This window comes from Zonotrichia leucophrys, chromosome 5 (genome assembly GCF_028769735.1).
Source record: "Zonotrichia leucophrys gambelii isolate GWCS_2022_RI chromosome 5, RI_Zleu_2.0, whole genome shotgun sequence".
In the NCBI taxonomy this organism is placed as follows: Eukaryota; Metazoa; Chordata; class Aves; order Passeriformes; family Passerellidae; genus Zonotrichia; species Zonotrichia leucophrys.
In genome coordinates this window covers 60,129,829-60,152,887 of record NC_088175.1, presented here as the reverse complement: position 1 = coordinate 60,152,887, position 23,059 = coordinate 60,129,829, and the positions used below count along the sequence as shown (strand labels likewise).

The window sequence follows — 23,059 nt, the reverse complement described above, 5'->3', positions numbered from 1 at the left end:
CAGACTGAAATTCCAGCATGGCTCCACCCTTTTTTGGGCACTTCCATGGGTTGGTGTGGATCCTCTCCTGAACATTTGTTTTCCTGAAAATGAAGTAGGATGAAATTTTTGCAGTGATAGCACAAGAGGGAATGATTTTGGAGAGAGGAGATTTTTAGTTCCAGCTGACTCCTGTTGCAAACACAAGGCAGGAGGAGGCTACAGGTGTCTTGTTCCTTCTGCTTTGGACTTTTCTCCATCCAGATTTCAGATCTTTGTAGGAAGGACATGGAGCTGGTGGAAATCTAGAGGAGATGGGGAGGAAATCTAGAGCCAGGCTGGGAGAGCTGGGAATGCTCCCCTGGAGAGGAGAAGGCTCCAGGGAGAGCTCAGAGCCCCTGGCAGGGCCTGGAGGGGCTCCAGGAGAGCTGGAGAGGGACTGGGGACAAGGGATGGAGGGACAGGAGCCAGGGAATGGCTCCCAGTGCCAGAGGGCAGGGATGGGTGGGAGATTGGGAATTGGGAATTGCCAGAGCAGCTGTGGCTGCCCCTGGATCCCTGGAAATGTCCAAAGCCAGGTTGGACAGGGCTTGGAGCAGCCTGGGATGGTGGAAGATGTCCCTGCCTGCCCATGTGGGGCTGGATGAGCTTCATTGTCCCTTCCCACCCAAACCATCCTGGGATTCCATGAAAACAGTGGTGAGAGTTGCTCATGGTGGCAGATCCAGGAGGATTTCAGGTGCCTTTCTGTGTTATCCATGGATAGAATCCCTTCCAGCTGTCCAGGCTGTTTCCCATTGCACGTGTCGGATAAATGTGGGAGATGTGATTGAAACCCCTCTCAGTTCCCATTAGCTCTGGGAGCATCAGCTTGTCCTGGCTGCAGCTTTATGACATCAGTCTGATGATAATTTTATGGGCTGTTTATCTCCCCATTTCCAAGTATCATTTTTCAAGTGTTGTGACCAGAGGCCTGGAGGGATTTTTGTTCCATTTTGAACTTTGCTCTGCAATTAAATCCCTGTTGGGGGATGGAGGGGATTCTACTCCAGAAAGACTCCTATTTTCCTAAAATTACAGCTTTTGCCCCAGGACAGTGGCTGTGTCACCCAGCAAACACATCAGCAGTTCTGCTGGACTTGTGATAAATGAAAATAGCTTTGTTTTTAATTTTTTTTTTTTTTTTGCCCCATAATTATCCTGTAAGGAGTGGCTTTGGCATGTTTAAAGGAATTTGGGTTTCCAGAGGTCAGTGGGAGCAGTGAGGACATTGGAGGGAGGGAGCAGTGGGGTCAGCTACACAGATATATGAGTTTTACACCTTATATATATAAAATAAGTAACCAATATGAATAAATATTAATAAAAATGAATAAATAAATATTTTAAGAAAAATCTTCATCATCTTTCAGTAACTCTCTTGGCTGTTGGGGTCGTCCAGGGCAAGAAGTTGGGCTTGATGATCCTTTTTTATCCCTGCCAACTTGGGATTTTCTTTTCCTTTTTCCCCTTTCCTTTTTCCCCTTTCCTTTTTCCCCTTTCCTTTTTCCCTTTTCCTTTTCCTTTTCCCTTTCCTTTCCTTTCCTTTCCTTTCCTTTCCTTTCCTTTCCTTTCCTTTCCTTTCCTTTCCTTTCCTTTCCTTTCCTTTCCTTTCCTTTCCTTTCCTTTCCTTTCCTTTCCTTTCCTTTCCTTTCCTTTCCTTTCCTTTCCTTTCCTTTCCTTTCCTTTCCTTTCCTTTCCTTTCCTTTCCTTTCCTTTCCTTTCCTTTCGAAATTTCCTTTCCTGTAATTTCCTTTCCTTTCCTGTAATTTCCTTTCCTGTAATTTCCTTTCCTTTCCTGAAATTTCCTTTCCTTTCCTTTCCTGAAATTTCCTTTCCTGAAATTTCCTGAAATTTCCTGTAATTTCCTTTCCTGAAATTTCCTTTCCTGAAATTTCCTGAAATTTCCTGTAATTTCCTTTCCTGAAATTTCCTTTCCTTTCCTGTAATTTCCTTTCCTGAAATTTCCTTTCCTTTCCTTCCCCCCTTTTTTCCCCTATTTCCCTTCTTCCCCCTTTCCTTTTCTTTATCCTTGCCCTTCCCCATCGCTGCTGTCCTGCTCCAAATTAGCCTCCTTTTTTTTTAGTATTTCTGGATGTTTTAGGAATATTTACCCTCTTCCCTGATTTTCTTAGTGCTCTGAGGCTGCGCCTTCCCCTCTCCTGGACACACAGAAAAGAAAAACCCACACAAGGTTCTGTGCAATGAATTTTCATGGTTGGTAGTGGTGATTTTTTTCTCTTTTCTTCCACTTTCAGCCTTAAATTTCTCTTTTTCCCAAGTTTTTAAATCCTTTTGCCTTGTTTTCCATGGGTATTGATTTCAGGGGGTATGGATTACATCCCCAGGGAGCAGGAGAGGGTCTCCCCCATCCCTGAGCTCACCCAGGGCATTCCCAGCTGTTTATTGCTGGAAATCTCCATTTCTTTTAGGGATTTTTTTCTCCTCCTCCAGCTTCCCAAGAGGGAATTCAGCCAACACCCAGCCCAGGGCTTGGAGAGCTCCTTGGAATTGTGAGGGCTGGATTAAGGTGTTATCAGCAGGAATTTGTGCTTAAAAGGGCTCTAATCAGCTGCCTCCACTCTGTGCTTTTTGTCCACATCTGTATTTTTTCACTTCAGTGTGAAGTGCACATTAACTTTAAAATACATAAATCGTAAATTAAAAAACAAGTGAGCACTTTTATTTTTAATTTTCTTAGAAAAACCTTTGAGGAATTTCAGCCCATCTGCACCAAACTCAGTGAAAAGGTGGAAAACTTGGGGTTGGCTTTGTGTAGATTATCAAATACAAAAATTACTTTTTGCAAGAGGAAATGCTTGGCTTGTGAGTTGATTTCAATCCCTGCACTGTATCTTAGATATATATATAAATACATATATATATAAATAAATAAATATATATAATATGCATTTATTCTGTGTGTTTATCTATAATTATATATGCATATAATTCAGTATATATATAAATACATACATATATATATATATATAAAATATGCATTTATTCTGTGTGTTTATCTATAATTATATATGCATATAATTCAGTTTTGTCTCTATTTTATATATGCACATATATATATGGGGTAAATGTTTATGTATATGTTTATATGCATAATAGATCTTAAATATCTTATATCTTTATATATATTTATATTTTTCTATTTTATATTTTTAATATTTTATATAAATATTATATATTATATATATATTATATATAACATAGGTGTTTAAACATATACATTTGTTTTTAAAATAATTTTTTGGAGATAAATTTGAGCTAATGGAAAGGCATTTTTTGCCACCTCAGCTTCCCAAGTGTGCCTAGAGCAGAGCAGGGATAATCCTGATTAAACCCAGCCCTGGGTCAGAGCCAGGGAAAGCTGTGGAGCTCATTCTGCTCCTGTGGAAACCCCCCCAGTGTTTTGGGCTTTGCCTCTGGAATCTTTTGCTCCAGAGGGGGATGGTCCTCATGGGCTGTTCCTGTGGGAATGCTGCAGATTGAATCCATTGCTCTAAAAGCCTTCCTTTTTAATTAAGGAATGATCATTTTTCATTAAGGAATGAGCTGCAACCTCTGCTGCAGCTGCTTCTGCTGCCTCTCTGAAGATGGAGAGAATTCCAGGGAAAACAGCATCAGCTGCAAATCCTCTGCTTCCAAAATTCCGCCAAAAATCCATGTTCCAACCTAGGCAGGCTTGCAGAATTCCTCCTCAAGCTTATACAGGACATTTTTTATTTTTTATTATTAACCCCCACTGTTAAAGTGATGGAGGCGTTTGCAGGGTCTTGGCTGCCCTGTGGATTTAATCCTGGAAGTGGGTGTGAAAGGGAATCTGGTGATTCCCAGGAAAGCCTCCAAATACCCATCCAGTGAGATTTAACCATGCACTAGGAAGGGGAAAAAAAGAGATTTATTCAGTCATATCAGGGCTGTGTTGTCCTGAGCAGTGTGCATGGAAGGAGAGCCCATCTGCAAGAGGGGATATCCCAAAATAACAAGGAAAATTCAGTGTTTACACAGTGCTGGAGACTTGAATCCTCCTGCCTGTGAGTGCTGAGCTGGCCGGGAGGAGCTGCCAAGTGACAGCAGAGCTTCTGCAGGACGGAGCTTCAGCAGGAAAGGGACCTTAAAAAACCTGCATTGGCAGGGGAGAGTGTTTGGGAGAGTGTTTGGGAGCAGCCAAGTGCTGGGATAAATGGGATTGTTGGATTATTCCCTTTTCTGACCCGGAGATGGGGCAGCTGAGAGGTGTTTTAAAACTTCTGTTCCATTTTCAGTCTCATGTGGAGGGTGAGACAATACAGATGTTGTAATTCACACCATCACAATCAGAAGCTAATTATTTCCTAATTACAGTACACTCTAAGTGTTTCTTGGCCTATCAGCTTTTGCTACACCATGATATAAATGCCTTAAAGCCAATAATCTAAAATTACCCTCATAAATCCTACTACAATACACCTTTCATAATTCTATTTCTCCAAAATACCTGATCTTATTTACGAAACCACCCTTTAAAACTTATTTCTAGTTCCATTTCAATGCACCTTTCATAATTCTATTTCTCCAAAATACTTAATCTTATTTACAAAACCACCCTTTAAAACTTATTTCCAGTTCCATTTCTCAGCAATGTCTATCCTATTCCTTAGCATCTCTAAATCAACATTTCTTATCTCAAAGTTTACATGCAAATATATATTATGTGAGTGTTCTACATTAAAAACTTTAAATTTTTTCTACAAATCCATTTCCCACATGGGACAAATGGGCTGCCAGGAAGGGCTGCCTGGATTTTCTTTGCCCTTCACTCAGATTCAGCCTTGCTGCTGGAATTCTGATTGTGTTTGAGGGTCTGTGTGAGACAGACAGCTCAGAATTAAAGCACACCCTGTGTGCATCTCAGTTCGGATTTATTGCTGCTACATCCTCTGTGCATCTCAATTCAGGCTTGTTGCTGCTTGGATTCTAGATTTCGGGGGATTTATTGGTGGCTGTGGGAATTGAAATCTGCAGTTGTAATTCCTGCTGGACAAGCTGGCGGGATGTGACTGCGTGGATTGAAAGCTGAGGATGTTTCAGGTTTAAAACACTTCACAGAGCAGCCCTTCACTCCTCCTCTGGCTGTTCTGTCCTCACAGAGGTCTCTGCAGGCATTTGTGTGATTTAAGATGCCTCTCACACTCCCAGCACTGTCTGAATGGCTTTCCAAGGGGAGCAGCCCCGTGGGTTTTGCTGTACAAAACATCCTGGACGTCCCTTGTGCACGTTCCTGCCTCTTGGCACAGCTCTGGGAGGCAAATGAAACACCAGGATCTGCCTGGAGGGGAAAAAAATAAAAACCACAGCTGGGTTTGCCAGCCCTGCCAGGCTCCAGGGGTTTGGGTTCAGGCTGCAGGGGAAGGTGGGGGTTTATTTTGGAGGCCGGGAAGGAAGCGCTGTGCTTCCCTTTGCGAGGGTGTTGCTGCTGGGCTTGGGCTCCTGGAGCTCAGTCCCAGCTCCAGCTGGTGCTGGCAGCTCCAGCTGCCCCATCCCTGCTGCCTTCACCTGGGGCTCCTTGGCTGGGAGGGTGGCAGTGACTTCTGGTCACCCTTGCACGTGTGCAGCTCATTAATGGAATCCTGGAAGGGTTTGGTGTGGGTGAGAGCTCAGAGCCCACCCAGTTCCACCCTCATGTGCAGGGACACCTTCCACCATCCCAGGCTGCTCCAAGCCCTGTCCAGCCTGGCCTGGGACACTTCCAGGGATCCAGAGGCAGCCACAGCTGCTCTGGGCACCCTGTGCCAGGGCCTCAGGGAACAATTCCTTCCCAATCTCCCATCCATCCCTGCCCTCTGGCAGTGGGAAGCCATTCCCTGTGTCCTGTCCCTCCATCCCCTGTAAATAATCTCTCTCCATCTTTCTTGTGGCTTCCTCAGGCGCTGGAAGGCCACAGTTAGATCAACTCACAGCTGCTTTTCTCCAGGCTGAGCAATCCCAGCTTTTCCTCACACAGAACTGCTCCATCCCTGTGCTCATCCTGCTCGGGGCTCCCTCCAGCAGCTCTGTGTCCATCACATTCAGCAGCCCAGAGGAGCTGCTGGATCCTCAAACACCTCTGAGATCTGCAACCTGTAGTAAATTTCTACATTCCAGGTCTGGGATCTCTAAGGTGACTTTGCAGTGCTTGGAGACTTACCTGAGCTCAGATAAATTAATGATAAATTGATAATAGTTGATAATATGAATAAACTGGTGAATATGATGGGTAGATAAGTATGAAGTAGCCAGTGCCTGATGGGAGTAGATGGAAAAGCTAGAGCTGAAATATTCAGCCTTGCTGTGCAGCTGTAACCCCAACAAATCAGTAACTCATGAATTGAGATTCTGGTGAAGGTTTATAAACCTTTGATCAGGTTTAACCAGGCTGCTGCCATTCCCTGGCCTGCAGGGATTGCTCCAAGCAGTCCTGGATCCCTTGCAAAGCATCCAAGGCTCTGGTCAGTGTGTAAAACTCAGCTCCACAAAGCAGCTGCTAAACATTTGCCAGCCTCTTTTATATCTAACTACCCCCTGGGACAGGCACTGACCTTCCCCTTCCTGCTGGAACCGACATCTCACTGTTAATTGAAAGTGTTAATTACTCTCAGGCCCAGAGTGTTGTTTTTGTGCCGTGGCCTGAATGGTTAATCAGCAGTGTAAACCCAAATCCCCTTCTGTTAGGCATAAATGTTACTGATTCCAAATGCCTTTGGTTTTCGCCTCCCCCTGATTTTTGGTGCCAACTCGTTCAGCTTTCAGTAGGGCAGAAGTTGGACTCCATTACCAGAGTCCATTGTAATGATTTCTTGGATTTTTTTCTGGGTAGACAAGGCTTGTGCAAGTTTGCATGCTTTTCTATATTTGGTTTTGTTTAATTTGATTGTACAAAGCTGTTGAAAAGCCCAGCTGAATGTTTCCACTTTCTGCAGAGCTGATTGTGCCATCAAGCCGGGAGTTCAGAGGGAAAATCCAGCTCCTGCTGGGTTTTCTCAGTAATCCCAAGCTCCAGATCCTGGTTTGAGATAGGGACAGACAAAAGTTCATTTGTCACCTTGTTCTCATCTCAGCTTAATTCAGATGTGGCTCGTGGGGACAACCTTCACTCTCACAGGATCATGGAATATCCTGGGCTGGGAGGAACCACGAGGATCATCCAGCCCAGCTCCTGTACAGGACACCAGGAACCCCAGCATGGTGCTGGTGCTGGATTGTGTTCCTTCAGTCCCTTTGGCACTGTGTCTGCTGGAATTTCACCTAATCCTGGAAATCCTCCAATCCTCTGGAATTGCTGCCTTTCTGGCTGGTGCCCTGTGGTGCTGATGGATGGAGACAGGAGCTCTTGGAATAAATGTCAGCTGGTGGTTTTAATTTGGGTTAAACTGGTGTTTCATGGTGGAAATCCAGGATCACAGGGAGATCTGGAGCTGAAAACTGATGTATTCTATTACTAAATATATTGTCAAATTGCATATAATTCCATTCTCTTTTCTGTGTGGTGGAAGGACATGGCACTATTATTGGTTGTCAGAGTGGAAAATGCTCTGCAGGAATGGCAGGGCTAGTGAAAAATATCCCAGGTGTTAGGGAAAATACTGCACAGGATTTATCTTTTGGTGTTATCACCATTCTTTGGTTCCCCAAATGCTTCCCAACCTGAAGGTGACCTCCAGGGATCCCATGGTTACATCCCTGCTGGAAGGAGATGTGGCTGTTGAGTTTCCTTGGTCATTTGTGAGGCAATTTTTTGTTTCAGTAGGGAATTTTTAGGGTTTTTTGTAGAAACTGAAGGTCCTGTTGAATCCTCCTTGCAGAACTCCTCCTGCTTCTGTTTTCCATGTGTGCCAAGGTGGTTGGGCTCACCTTGGGATAGGGAAAACCCCAAGAATTGGTAGTTAACCCCAAAAACTGTGCAAAATCCCTGCTGGGAGAAGTGTTGGGTCACTCATGACCCCTTGGCTTCGTGTTCCTGGTGGGATCACAGCCAGGCTGGTGATCCACACACACGCTGAGTCTCATCTTTATTTTATCCTTTGATTCCTCCCTGCTTTTATATCCCATCAAAACACTATTGAATACAAGCAGTTCCTTGTATCCAGAAAGGGCTGTTGGGAGTTTTTTGGATCCATAGTTCCTTCTCAGGAAAGGAGAAAAAAAAACCCCAAAAACTTTAAAAACTCCTTTTGTCCTCGTTCTGGTGCCGCTTTTAACCGGGGGGAAAATGGCTTCTTTGTTGCAGATGTCAAGAAGGACTGGTCTGATCACGCTCTGTGGTGGGAAAAGAAGAAAACTTGGCTCCTTAAAACTCACTGGACGTTGGATAAATACGGGATCCAGGCGGATGCCAAGCTCCAGTTCACCCCTCAGCACAAACTGCTGCGCCTGCAGCTGCCCAACATGAAGTACGTCAAGGTCAAAGTCAACTTCTCTGACAGGGTCTTCAAGGCTGTTTCTGACATCTGCAAAACCTTCAGTAAGTGTTGAAAAACCTCCCCCCTCTTGGGCATTTTTCTGGTTGGTTTGGCTCCTGCCTTTGCTCTGGTGCTTGTCCTGTAAATTTGATAAATTTTTGGTGTTTTCTGGGTTTGGACATCAAACAGCCCAGGTGTCCTCTCTTTTTCCCTTCCAGATCTACTCTTTTGTGTGTAAATACTTCAATAACGGGACCAATTGAGCCAAAAAGTGATTAAAAAATGCAATTTTTTGTGCTGAATTCTCTTCCACAGCAGAGCTGTCCTCGGGTTTGTCATAGGTGAGGTGGTACCAGCCCTGCTTGATATTCAGACTGGTTGTGATGGGTTCCCCCTCACCCCTGCAAATTTATGTGCTGGATGAAAAGCAAACCCTGAAATGGGAAATCTGCCAGTCCTGTGGGTTGTCTTCTAGTGGAAAATCATATTAGAGATTAAGTGGTGATGCTCCACTGTAAAAGTGTCTGGTGGAGGGAAGGAACTGAGTCTTGCTGTCTCCCCTTCACCCTCATTTCCTGGTGGAGGAGAAGCCCATGAGAAAGAAGGGATCATTCCCTACCAGGTATCATTTTTTTACCCATCTTCACAAATTCCTCATCCCAAAACCCAGTGTTTCTTCCTGCCCACCAACAAAAAACCCAGTGAGGAGATGGCGACTCCAGGAAGCTCTCCATACTGGAATTCTCCCCTCCCAAAAGGGCCTGCAACCCATCCTCAGCTGTAGCAAATCTGTTCCTGCTCTCAGAAGGCAGCTGAGGTTACTCTTGGCTGACCCAGTTGTTTGGGGAGGCAGGAGGAGCTCATCCCTACGTGCAGTGTCCAGCACATCCGTGGTTTGGTTGGTATTTTTAGCTGGTTACAGAGCTTTGCTGTTGCTTTCCTGTTTTGTTGGGTTTTTTTTTTTTAAATATAAATATTGGGCAATTTCTCCTTAAAATAGAAAAGGCTTAGCCAGCATTGTGTCTGGGTGGATTTTGCTTCCCCCACCCCCATGTCCCACATTTGGGCATTTGGGATGTCGTGCTAGACAGGGAGGTCCCAGGCTTGGACGCTGATGAATCTCTCCAGCAGTGACTCACGTCAGGAAATTCTGATATGGTTTATCATGAGACAGGAGATCTGTCACTGATGCTGTCAGAACTTTATGTGGGTCTCAAGCAGCTTTTTCTTCCAGCTTCAGAGCTTTTGGTGGATTTAAGACCAAACCAGCAGAATAATCCTGATATTTAAAGGTTTGGGAGCCTCTGGGATAGCAGAGGTTGGGGCTGTGAGGAGGCAGCAGGGACACATCCATCCAGGGCGGTGCTGACTTCCCTTCTGCAGCATCCCAAGTGGTGACATGAAGTTCCTGATTGTGGGGAAAGCAGGGCTTTTACTGGAAATTTCACTTTCCTTTGAGTGCCTCTCAGCAGCCTGAGCTGTCTGAGGACACACACAAGCTGCAGTGATTAAGTTGTTTAGCCCTCCCAGTTGTGTTTACTGGGAGCCAGATGTTCAGCAGAGCTACTGGGAAGATGATACATGAGCTTGGCATCAGCCTGAGGGAAGAGGGGTTGGGATGTGGGGGTGCAGAAGGGCTGGAGTTGGAGGGGCTGGGATGCTCTCCCCAGAACCACAGAGGTATAAATACAGATGATGCACAAATACATTTATATTTATATTTATATTTATATTTATATTTATATTTATATTTATATTTATATTTATATTTATTTAACATATAAGTGTTAAATTGCTCCTATAGATGTTGAAATACCACTGTTTATAGATGTCATATCTAATGTGTTTTATTTATATATATAAATAATATATATTATGTTATATATATAACATATATATTATATATAATATATAATATGTTATATATATCCAATATATTATATGTATTAAGTATATTTATATATGCAATACATATTTATATATTAATATAAATATATACTTATTTATATACTTATAATTTATCTATTTAATACATATATTTTATATATATAATATACTTAATACATATTTATATACTTAATATGTATATATTTTATATATATATATGTTATACATTAATGTAAAAACCCATATATTATAAATATATATATATATATATATATATATATATATTTCATATTAGGATCAAAATCTTGGCTCTGAGGGTGCCCAGAGCAGCTGTGGCTGCTCCTGGATCCCTGGAAGTGTCCAAAGCCAGGCTGGACAGGGCTTGGAGCACCCTGGGATAGTGGAAGGTGTCCCTGCCCACGGCAGGGGGCTGGAATGGGATGATCTTTAAGGTTTTTTCCAACCCAAACTATTCTGTGATTTTGTGATTCTATGGTTTTCCTTTTTCTCCTCCCCATTTGTGTTTTCCTGCCCCATTTTTCCTCATTACCTTTCCCTGCCCTCCTCAACATCCCTGCACAGAGCTCTCATATTCCATCTTAATCAAGCTAATTGTCTCTCCAAGGAGAACTGAGCAGACCTTTCAAGGTGGAAGGGAAGGTGATCCCAGCATAGTCCTTGTCTCTGAAATCCCTTGATTTCTGAGCTCCAGGGAGCTCAGGACAGAGCTGTGCCTGGGAGTTGCTCAGATTTTGGCTGTACCTGTTTGCTGTCATTGCCCTGTTTGCTGTCATTGCCCCTGGACCATTTAATTACACACCTCAGTAAGTCCAGCACAAAGCATCACCAGTGAATAATTGAAGTAATTCCTGATGTTCTCAGACCTCTGGCTGGTTGCATTTATAAAATCCTCACTACACAAGCAGGAGCATACATGGATGAATTATTTAAGGCTGTCCTTTGCTTCTGTTTCCTTTCAGTTGTTGCCCAGAGGTGTGACCTTGCAGAGTGGGGTTGATTTTTAAAGAGAAGTCTCTGTTCTTGTGCAGAGGGAGGTTATTCCAAAGGGCAGCTCCCCAGGGCTCCCAGGGAAGATGCTGGAGCCACTCACACATCCCTCACTTTCCTGGAGGTCATGTGAAGCCGGAAAAAACCCCAATCTCACTCCCAGTGCTGGATTGCAGCCCCTTGATTCCCACAGCAGCCGCTCAGGAGGGCTGAAGGCAGGGATTGACCCTGGCAGGCACGAGGAGAGGAGCAGGCAGGGCATGGCATGGGCAGCCCTCATCCAAAGGGTGGCCTGGAACCCTGCCCAGGAGCAGCTGCTGGCAGGCAGCTCCAGCCTGAAGGGCCAGCTTTGATCTGCAATTAAAGACCAGAGAAAGAGAAAGTAAAACTTCAAATTTTTTTTCTTTTTTTTTTTTTTTTTCACTGAGCAGCAGGGATTTATGCTTCCTGCCTGGCTGGCAGTGGGACAAGGGGGTTGGGATGGGGTGATCCTTGCTCTCATCATCCCACTGGGAGATAATTCCACCCAGAAAACTGCCCATCAAATGTCCAACTGCAGATTGGATGGGCTGTGATGCCTTGAGAAGGCTGCCCTGGAGCAGAGGCTGGATGGAGCTCCAGAATAAAGCAGGGATTTATCCAAAGCATCTCCTCCATGGATCCACCTTGGGCAGCACCAGAGCCCAGCCAGGGCTGCACCCAAGATCAACCAAAATGGCCCCAAAATGCACGGCCGGGCACGGGCTCTGTCCCTGGGATCAGTTCTGCTCCATTTGCACCTTGCAGTTCATTGTCCCATCCCAGCTTTAGCCCAGGCAGTCCCACCCTGCTTGTTTTTCTCTCTCCAGCCCACGGGGTTTGTGCTCTGGGGCTGAGATTTGGGTCATTTGTCCTTGGTGCCCAGCTGGAGCAGGAATTGTTTTGTCTCCCTGCTCTGTGCACAGAGCTCAGAACTGCCCCTCATCAGAGCCATCCCCTGATATGGAGCCCAGACCCTCACACTAAAGCAGCACAAAATCTGAAAAATAGAAAAGCTAAACCTAAGGCATCAGCTGCACTCAGCATTTTATTGGTGTGAGTGGGAATATCCTCATTGAAGGTGGGATTTGGGGAGGTAGGAGATACTCACACATCATCCAACATAACAACAAATGGAAAAATCTTCTTTTCCAATGTGAACAGGAGGGAATTCTCAGCTGTGAGGGCAGTGAGGCACAGGGTGCCCAGAGCAGCTGTGGCTGCTCCTGGATCCCTGCAAGGGTCCAAGGACAGGGCTTGGAGCATCCTGGTGTAGTGGAAGATATCTTTGCCCATGGCAAGGAACTGGATGATCTTTAAAGTCCCTTCCAACCCAAACCATTCTGGGATGGCTTCACTTCATTCCAGCCCAGTGGATGCCTTACAGCTGCTTCCTCCCAGCATTCTGCCTGCATTTTTTTCCATGTATCCCAGGAGCTCCAAGGGACTCCAGGCAGGCTCTGCTGCTGCTCTGTGGGACAGGAAAAGCAAACAGCAAGATGAAACAGTGAGAGTTTTTCCCAGGGCTCGGCGTTTCCTGCCCCAGCAATGCTCCTTCTCCTGGGGACACGACTTATGTTGGAGCTGCAGGGTGAGGGGAGATGCTGTGACAGCAGAAAACCTCCCATCCTTCTCCTCTTCTCCTGGCTGTGAAGATTTGGGACCTCTGCTGCCCTCCAGCCTGAGAAGAGGAGCAGGAAAAATTCTGTTTGGTCTTCATGGGAGCACAGAGAGAACAACTCAGTGCCAGAGCTGGGAGGAGGAAGCTCTGGCAGAAAACACTCCAAAATTCATGAGCAATCCTTCCCTACCCACCCTGAGGCTGTGTACGACAGAGAAATTCCCTTCAGGCTCTTTTATTTCCCCAGAGTCTGGTGGAGCTCACACCCAGCTCCTGCCTCATAATCCCTGGGAATTAGTCACCTGTTTTGGAAAACTGAGTCTGGGGAGCATCCTGTGCCCAGCTGGGGCATTTCCATGCCCACATTCCATCTTCCCTTCTTGCACAGGATGAGGGTGGTGTGATCCTGAGGAGCTGGTGGAGCTGGGGGTGCAGAGAGAGCTCCTTCCCATCACCCCAAAAATAAGGAGGTTCCCGAGCCTGAGCGAGCGGTGGGAAGGTGACAGCCAGCCTTGCCTGCCTCAGCCTCCAGCCACCAAATGCAACCTGAGCCGAGGTGGCAGTGGCATTTGGGAGTGGCAGGGTGCCAGCCCAGCCCAGCCCAGCCCAGGGAAGGTGACACCATCCCAGTGCCAAATGTGACCTTACCTTTTTTTTTTTTCCCCTCTCCAAACGCTCCCTGCTCCAGAACAGAACGTCCTCTGACTCCTGAAGTATTTGCAATATTTCCACGCCCTCAGCTGCCAAAAAGACTTCTATAAAAAGCCACTGTTTGTTGTTTTTTGGGGGATTTTTTTGTTGTTTTTGGGTTTTTTTGCAAAACTGAAACCCTTTGGTAGATGAAGTGCAGCATTCCCAGGGCTCTGTGACAGCCATGTGGAGCTCCATCCCTGCCCAGTTGCTTTCCAGGAGGCAAAGCTGCTTGGAGTTTGTGGGATCACAGAATATCCTGATTGGAAGGGACCCACAAGGATCATCAAGTCCAATCCAATCAAGTCCCTCATCCTGGCCCTGCACAGGACAGAATCCCACCATCCCTGGCCACTGCAAACCTCCTAAACTTTCTTTTCTTCCTTCACACCCTGCTGGTAAATAAAGGAGCGTTTTCCCTAAAATCATGGAGTCCTGGTAGATGCACATGAGCAGCTCAGGGGGAATTTGGGGAGCAACAGCAGCATTCAGGAGGAATTTCTTCATGGAAAGGGTGGTCAGGCCTTGGAAGGGGCTGCCCAGGGAGGTCTGGAGTCCCCATCCCTGGAGATGTCCAGGGAAGGACTGGATGTGTCACTCAGTGCTCTGGGCTGGGTGACAAGGTGGGGATGATTCACAGGTTGGATTTGATGATCCTGGATGTCTTTTCCAACCTCAGTGACTCTGGGATGTGGGGATGCAGGCTGTGGGTGCTCAGGAGCATCAGGAGGATGCTCAGGGATGACGTTCATGGTGAAACCCCGAGCACGGATCTGCTGCCTTTCCCTGCCACGAGCACAGAGCTTTGGCAGTGGCACAGCTATTTCTAAATATGTCCAGGGAATGGGTGTGGAAGGAAATCTTCCCATTTCCAGAGCTGGCCAAACTGCAACGTCCTCAGCTTTTTCAAGTGCAGAGCCCGAGCATTCGCTGCCAGCTGCGGCGTTTTCCCCTTTTATTGCCTGCCCGTGCTCAGCTGTCAGAGCAGCCCCAGGAACTGGGGTCAGGGAAATAACCAGATTTAATTACAGAGTGTCTGAGATGGACAAAAAAAAAATCCTTTCCTCTCTCCCCCCCTGTCCCCACCCCATGGTGTTCTGCGTGTGGAGGAGCAGCAGGTTTTATGTCACCGTGTGAGTCAGTGAATTTTTTCATCCTTACTCTGCTGTTGACTGAGACCCTTTAAATAGAATTCCATCCTGAAGACATTAGGGGCATGCTGGCCAAGCCTTCCTTGGAATTAGCTGGATTGCTCTTTATGGGCTGAAGCAGAGAGAAGGGTGTGAGTGGATTGTTTTTCTCTTGTTTGGGGGATTCAATTAATGGAGTTTAATTGGACTGGAGCTGCAGTTCAGCCACTTCAGGGGCAAGGCTGTAGTGCTGCCCATGCTCCAGGAGGCATCCAGATAATGGGAGCCTGGGGATTTCGTCCCACTTATGGAAAAAAACATCCAACCATTCAAGTGTTTGTTGACTCTGCCTCTCCAATGGCTCTTTTTATTGGCCTTGCAGTAATGCTTGGCTCCTGCACTGCCTGCATCCTCCTCCTCCTCCTTTTCCTTCTCCTCCTGAGTCTCTCTGGGCTGGTGGTGCTTGATTTCAGCTCTGGGAACCAGTGGCACAAACATTCACACCCCTCCAAACCCCACTGACCCCATTTTTGGGTGGTTTTGCACATCATTGCTCCCCTGGCAAATCCATAAGTCAACAGGCACTTGGATTTTCCACCCACAATTTGGGAAGGCTCCAGCAAAACCTCTGCCAGGGTCAGCCCCAGCTGATTCCACACCCATAGCGCTGCTTGGGCATCTCCAGAGGCTTTGTGGGATGTCCTGAGAGAGCTGCAGGGCCCCAGGCAGTGAGTGGAGAGCTTGGCTTTTGCCCAGATAAATGTTTAAGTTCCTGGGCATCTGAAGAACCCATAATAAAATGTACTGAATGTACAAAGCCAGTAAACTGTGCAGGGGAGGTGAGGACCTGCTCCATCAGATACTGCCCAGTGCCCAACACAGCCACAGCCTTATCTCCAGACACTCCTCAGGTTATGTAAGTTCCTTTTTTAGTTTCTTTTTTGGGTTTTTTTTTTTGTTCCTCTAGTTTTGCAGAACTTTATCTCAAGAGAATTTGTGTTGCAGATAAGTCAGAGGCTTCGTTCTGTAAACTTACACTGTGAAAAAACATCCACAGAATTCACTCATTTCAAGGGAAAAAACACCTTTATTTTTGGTTTTAAGTCTGAAATGGAAGAAAAAATGAGGTTTGAGGTCTCATTTTTCTAAGATTTGTCAGAGTGATGCACAAAGGCTGTAATTTTAATGAGTCACTGGTTGGAGGGAGCAGTGATGGAGTGCAGAGCAATCCCACTTCCCAGAGATATCCCACTTCAAAACACATTTCCTGAAGGAGGGTGGCTGGATCAGCATTAAAGAGAGGATTTCCCCTCAGTGCTGTCTGTGCTACAAGTAAATTTATGGAGTTTTTATGTTCAGGAATTAAGGAGGTGAAGGAGCCCTCTGGCCTTTAGGGGAGCCAGAAATGGGGAAGGAAATTGGACGCCGGAAGCTTCTTTGCAACATTAATTTTCTTTCTACATCAGAAATTTCTTTGTGTCTCAGATTATTATCTGTATTTATGAGAACTGAATACTGCAAGTAGTGTGATTTCCCATCATTTCAGGTTTTGGGGACATCCATCCATACTAAGCCCTTCCAGTCAGTGATGTCATGTTCTAGATGTGGGTGATGTAAGAAAACCATAAATCTGATTTCTGGTGGGAATGGGAGCCCCTGGATCCCTGGAAGTGTCCAGGACCAGGGCATGGAGCAGTCTGGGATAGTGGAAGGTGTCCCTGCCTGTGACATGGGGTGGAATGAGATGAGCTTTAAGGTCCCTTCCAACCCAAACCCTTTTGGGATCCCCATCACAACACACCTTGGTGGGTAAAGATGCAGCAGCTGCAAGATTTACTTGGTGGATTTAGTGCACAAGGGCATAAATTGGGAATTTTACACCCTGTAAGGAAGATTTTCTTTTTAAAGTCAGTTTGCAGGATGCAGATGGTGCTTTGTGAAGGAAGAGGGTTTAATCCCAGCTTTGGAGTTTGTCATAATGTCTCAAAACAGCTGGGCTGGGTGAGCTGTGCAGGGGCTGGGTGAGGAATGAGGGATTACACTGGAAAAAAAGGCCAAGGATTTCCCTTCAGCCACACACAGCAGGCACAGGAGCATCTTGCAGGCAAGTGGAAGAGAAGATGCTGCAGGCAGCAAAATGGCTTCATCCAAAAGTTGGAAAAATTTCTCTTGGAGATTCAAAGGCACCTTTCTGATCATATTTTGAGCTCCAAAACTCTTCCTTCCAGGCTCAGACCTTTCTGTCTCCTTCCCATAGAATCCCAAAATGGTTTGGGTTGGAAGGGATCTCAAAGCCCACCCCTGCCATGGCAGGGACACCTCCCACTATCCCAGGCTGCTCCAAGCCCTGTCCAGCCTGGCCTTGGGCACTGCCAGGGATCCAGGGGCAGCCACAGCTGCTCTGGGCACCCTGTGCCAGGGCCTGCCCACCCTCACAGCCAGGAATTCCTTCCCAAAATCCCTTTAAACCTCCAGTTTGAAGCCATTCCCTGCCTGTCTTGGTGGGTTTGTAAAGTCCTGGAGGCTGTGGATGGATGCACTTGGGAGGAATTTGCTGCTCATCCATAGGATCCCTGCTCATCCCTGGGATCCCTGTTCATCCAAAGGATCCCTGCTCATCCATCCATAGGATCCCTGTTCATCCATCCATAGGAAAGATCCCTGCTCATCCATAGGAAAGATCCCTGCTCATCCATAGGATCCCTGTTCATCCATGGGATCCCTGTTCATCCATAGGATCCCTGCTCATCCATAGGAAAGATCCCTGCTCATCCATGGGATCCCTGTTCATCCATGGGATCCCTGCTCATCCATAGGATCCCTGCTCATCCATGGGATCCCTGCTCATCCATCCATAGGATCCCTGCTCATCCATCCATGGGATCCCTGCTCATCCATGGGATCCCTGCTCATCCATGGGATCCCTGCTCATCCATAGGATCCCTGCTCATCCATGGGATCCCTGTTCATCCATAGGAAAGATCCCTGTTCATCCATGGGATCCCTGCTCATCCATGGGATCCCTGTTCATCCATGGGATCCCTGCTCATCCATGGGATCCCTGTTCATCCAAAGGATCCCTGCTCATCCATGGGATCCCTGCTCATCCATAGGAAAGATCCCTGTTCATCCATAGGATCCCTGCTCATCCATAGGATCCCTGTTCATCCATAGGATCCCTGCTCATCCATGGGATCCCTGCTCATCCATGGGATCCCTGTTCATCCATAGGATCCCTGCTCATCCATCCATGGGATCCCTGCTCATCCATAGGATCCCTGTTCATCCCTGGGATCCCTGTTCATCCATAGGATCCCTGCTCATCCATAGGAAAGATCCCTGCTCATCCATGGGATCCCTGTTCATCCATGGGATCCCTGCTCATCCATAGGATCCCTGCTCATCCATCCATAGGATCCCTGCTCATCCATCCATAGGAAAGATCCCTGCTCATCCATAGGAAAGATCCCTGCTCATCCATCGGATCCCTGTTCATCCATCCATAGGAAAGATCCCTGCTCATCCATAGGAAAGATCCCTGCTCATCCATCCATAGGAAAGATCCCTGCTCATCCATAGGAAAGATCCCTGTTCATCCATAGGATCCCTGCTCATCCATAGGATCCCTGCTCATCCATGGGATCCCTGTTCATCCATAGGAAAGATCCCTGCTCATCCATGGGATCCCTGCTCATCCATGGGATCCCTGCTCATCCATAGGAACGATCCCTGCTCATCCATGGGATCCCTGCTCATCCATGGGATCCCTGCTGGCATCCCCAGGCTGTGCTGCCTGCTGCACCCCCTGCAGCCATGTGCTGCTTCCAAGCAGCTGCCCAAAACTTGCCCTGGATCCTTGCTATCCCGCTGGGAGCATCAGGAACGACTGAGGGGCTATAAAAAGTCTCTTTGCTATCAGATGGTCAAGCCCTGGGATGATTCCAGGATTGCTTCCAGAACCCCAGCCTGGCCCAGAGCCTCCTCCTGGCCTCCCTGAGTGCTCCCAGCTGAGAGAGTCGCTGATGCACCATAAATAAACCTCAGAGCCTCAACCCTGCTCCAAAATACCAGGGGAACTCCTGCATTTAGGCTGTGCTGCCTCTTGTCCCCTGCATGTGACCCTGGTTGTCCCAGCAGATTCCTGCTCCATGAGGTAAGCTGGCTGGGATAAATGGGAATGCATGGAGCTGCCTGCACTCAGCCTCTGGGTATTTGTTGCTAGAAATGGTCAAAAAGTTGGGCAGGGAAACTGGAGGGGTGGCTGGTGGGGTTTAGTGAGATTTGTGTGGTAATAAATTAGGGTTAAATTAATGCTGGAAATAAAAGTTGTATATATAAAAATGAATACTATAAATATAACTATAAATATAAATATAAACATAAATATAAATATATTTATAGTTATATTTTATGGTATTCATTTTTATATATGCAACTTTTATATATTTTTATATATACAACTTTTATATACAACAATATATATATTATATATAATATATAATGCTATATAATATATTATTATATATTATATATAATATATAGTATATATAGTATATATTATATACTATATATATTATATACTATATATACTATATATAGTATATAATATATACTATATAATATATACATTATATACTATATATACTATGATATATATTATATATAGTATATATATTATATACTATATATACTATATATAATATATATCATAGATATATTATATATAATATTTATATTTATATCAATATTATATTTAAATTATTTATTTAAATAAAAATAAATAATATAGGAATAAATATCTCTAAATACAGAAATAAGACTAAATTATAAGCTCAAAAATTTCTCTATAAAATATAAATGTATAAAAATATATATATTTTTTACAGATTTAAAATCCATATAGATATCTAAATCTATATATTTTTAGCCTGGAAGTGTTCAAGGGCAGATTGGGCAAGACTTGGAGCAAACTGGGATATTGGAAGTTGTCCCTGCCCATGGCAGGGGGTGGAACAAGGTGGACTTTAATGTTCCATCCAACCCAGACCATTCTGGGATTCAATGATATGATTGAAATAAATAAATAGAAATATATAAATAAAAATAAAGCTTAAAATAAATATGTATATATATATATGTGTGTGTATATATATATGTGTGTGTATATATATATATATAAAATGTGTAAGTAACTACAAGAATATAAATTAAAATAAAAAATTGAAGCAAGATAATGGAATGGGACACCTACAGTAGAAAAAACCAGTTAAATCCAGAAGTGTGCAGCCTCTGGATTCAGGAATGCCAGGTTTTGTGGGATCCCTGCTGAAAATCACCTGGATGGAGGAGGTTCCCAGTGTGGCATTTCCCAGGGATGATGCTGGTCAGGGTGGGCACTGTGGGGCTGTGTCCTGCTCAGGTCACGTGCTGGGGACCAAATTCCAGTGTTAATTATAATCCTGTGTTAATTTATAATCCATTCCAAAGGGAAAGCTCTGCAGCTGAGCATTTTGGGGTGATAGATGCGAAAAACAGAGCAGGAAACAGCACAGGAGCTTCAGCATGGACAGACAGCTGCACAGGAGACTCCAGAGCCCCCTCCAGGCTCAGGCCTGTCCAGAATCCCCATCAGAGAATCCCAGGATGGTTTGGATTGGAAAGGACCTTAAATCCCATCCCATCCCACCCCTGCCATGGCAGGGACACCTCTCACCATCCCAAAATCCCACATCGCTCCAAACCCCATCCAACCTGGCCTTGGGCACTTCCAGGGATCCCAGGCAGGAAAATGGGAGAGGTTTGCTGTGAAAAGGAATCACTTTGGCCAAAATCTCTTTAAAAAGTGGGTAAATTATAGGCTTTAAACTTTCCAGTGTGATGTGTAAATAAATGGCTTAACTCTTGGATTGCTCCTGTGGAAGTGAGAGGGTCTGGCCTATTACCTACATGGCTAAGTAGGGATTTGTGTGCTGATCTCTCTTTCTTTTTTCTATTTCTGTAATTTTTATTTCCATTTCTTTATATTATTTCTATATTATTGTGTGCTACTATAATACTATATATTATTTTAATTTTATATTAATGTGGAGGTTATTATTTTTTACTATTTATATTTAATGTTTGAAGGTGTTACTAGGCTCTGTCACAGCGCTCACATTTACATATGAGTGACTACACCTGGGAAATTCCACATTTTATCCAAATGTTATGTTACCTTTCCAGCCAAGGACAATACTTTTTTCCAACAGGCTTGCAGGAAAAACGTTCTCAACTTGATTTTTAACCATTACAGAGCAGGAAATTCATCCAAGGGAGATACTGGGCATTGCTGGATGTTGTTCTTAATGGAAAGATATTCTTCTTTTTCCCCTTTTTTATTTCTCTTTTTTCTCTCTTTTTTTCTCTTTTTTTTTTTTTTCTCTTTTTTTTTCTCTTTTTTCTCTTTTTTTTTTTTCTTTTTTCTCTTTTTCTCCTTTTTTCTCTTTTTTCCTCTTTTTTTCTCTCTTTTTTCCTCTTTTTTTTTCCTCTTTTTTCCTCTTTTTTTCTCCTCTTTTTCTCCTCTCTTTTTCTCCTCTTTTTCCTCTCTTTTTCCTCTCTTTTTCCTCTTTTTCTCTCTTTTTCTCCTCTTTTTTCCTCTTTTTCCCTCTTTTTTCCTCTTTTTTCCTTTTTTTTCCTCTTTTTTTCCTCTTTTTTCCTCTTTTTTCCTCTTTTTTTCCTCTTTTTCTCCTCTTTTTCTCCTCTCTTTCTCCTCTTTTTTTCCTCCTTTTCTCCTCTTTTTTCCTCTTTTTCTCCTCTTCTCTTCTCTTCTCTTCTCTTCTCTTCTCTTCTCTTCTCTTCTCTTCTCTTCTCTTCTCTTCTCTTCTCTTCTCTTCTCTTCTCTTCTCTTCTGCATTTTTCTCTTTTTTTCTCTTTTTTTTCTCCCTTTTTTCTCCCTTTTCCTACCTTTTTCCTCCTTTTTTCCCATCCCGCCATTACAAAAGTTGTCCATTTTCCCCTCCAGACATCAGGCATCCAGAAGAGCTCTCCCTTTTGAGGAAACCCAGAGATCCATCAAAGAAAAAAAAGAAGAAATTGGACGATCAATGTGAGGACGACACCTTCGAGCTGGAGGGGCCTCTGATCACGCCAGGGTCGGGTGAGCTGGCAACAAAAAAAACCGGGATCAGGGTTAAAAACGGGCACAGCACCGTGGGGCTGCTGGAATTTCTGAGGGTCTGTGCAAGAAGCAGAGCCCAGGTCCATGGCACAGGTCCTGGCAGGCTGCAGCACTCGCTGGCACGGATGCATGTGTGGGGCTGGAGCTGTCACGCATTTCTGGGAGCTGAGCAACCCCCAGGCTTCACAGGGCAGCCCAGAGCCCAGGGGTGGCCGCTGGAGCACTCAGATGGTGTTGCTGAGAGCTTTTCTTAGCCTGTTAAGAAAGGAGTTAAATGGAAAATCGTTGCTCATGTCTACATTCCCGGCGTGGTTTAGGCTGTGCCACCGTTCTGCTCCGTGTTCACAGCCCAGCAAGGGCAGGGTTTTATTAATTGCTGTCGTGTTGCTTTACATGAACGGTGTAGCTGTGGATTGTGATGCTAAAAAAATCCTTTTATTGCTGGGGGCTGGTTGGCCAGTGTGGATTCCAGATCCAGAGCAGGATTGGGAAGGGAATTTCTGCTGGAGTAACATCCCTGATGAAGTAACATCTCTGATGGAGTTGCCACAGGCAGCAAATTGATGCAGGTGTTTGCAAGCAGAGGGGGTTTTTCAGCTTTTTTCCATGGCTGCTGGAAGTCTGGTGTCTGAAGGCAAATGGCAGGAGTTTAAACCATAATTTTGGCCAAGTGGGAGCACTTTATCCCAAATGGATTTGTGGAGAAAGCCACAGTGGTGAGCAGGAGAGACGGGTCTGGCTGCCAAAGCTCTCGGGTTTAAATCCAGCAATCCAAGGGCAGCAGGGCAGCTTTAATTAAAAAAAACTACCTTGGAATTGTAAAGTTGTGTTAATTGATGTTAAATCAGCTGCAGGGAAGGTCATGGAGTGTGGTTAATGCCAGTGGTGGCACAGGGCTTGCAGAAAGGAAGGTTTTGGCTGTGCGGGCTGATGTGCACCACGGGGCTGGAACAAGGAAAAATAATCCTCCTTCTGCTCTGATCCCACTCTTTCTCCTCTCTTAAAATTAAAAATACTTCTGGCCTTGTCCTCTTCCACTCCTGGCTCAGAGAATTTGGGCAAGGCTCCAGTCAATTTTCATTTCCATTTGGCATTTTCA

The 23,059-nt window shown here is 45.1% G+C and overlaps 1 protein-coding gene across 4 annotated transcripts in view; it reads left to right on the top strand.

The window, feature by feature from the left end:
* The window catches only part of FERMT2 (FERM domain containing kindlin 2), a 56,561-nt gene that overhangs the window by 15,051 nt on the left and 18,451 nt on the right, over positions 1–23,059 (top strand). For all 4 annotated transcript variants that reach the window (XM_064715980.1, XM_064715977.1, XM_064715979.1 and 1 more), the window contains exons 2-3: positions 8,279–8,512; positions 21,805–21,939. In XM_064715980.1, coding sequence (XP_064572050.1) covers positions 8,279–8,512; positions 21,805–21,939 — 369 coding nt within the window. The remainder of the gene's footprint in view (positions 1–8,278; positions 8,513–21,804; positions 21,940–23,059) is intronic.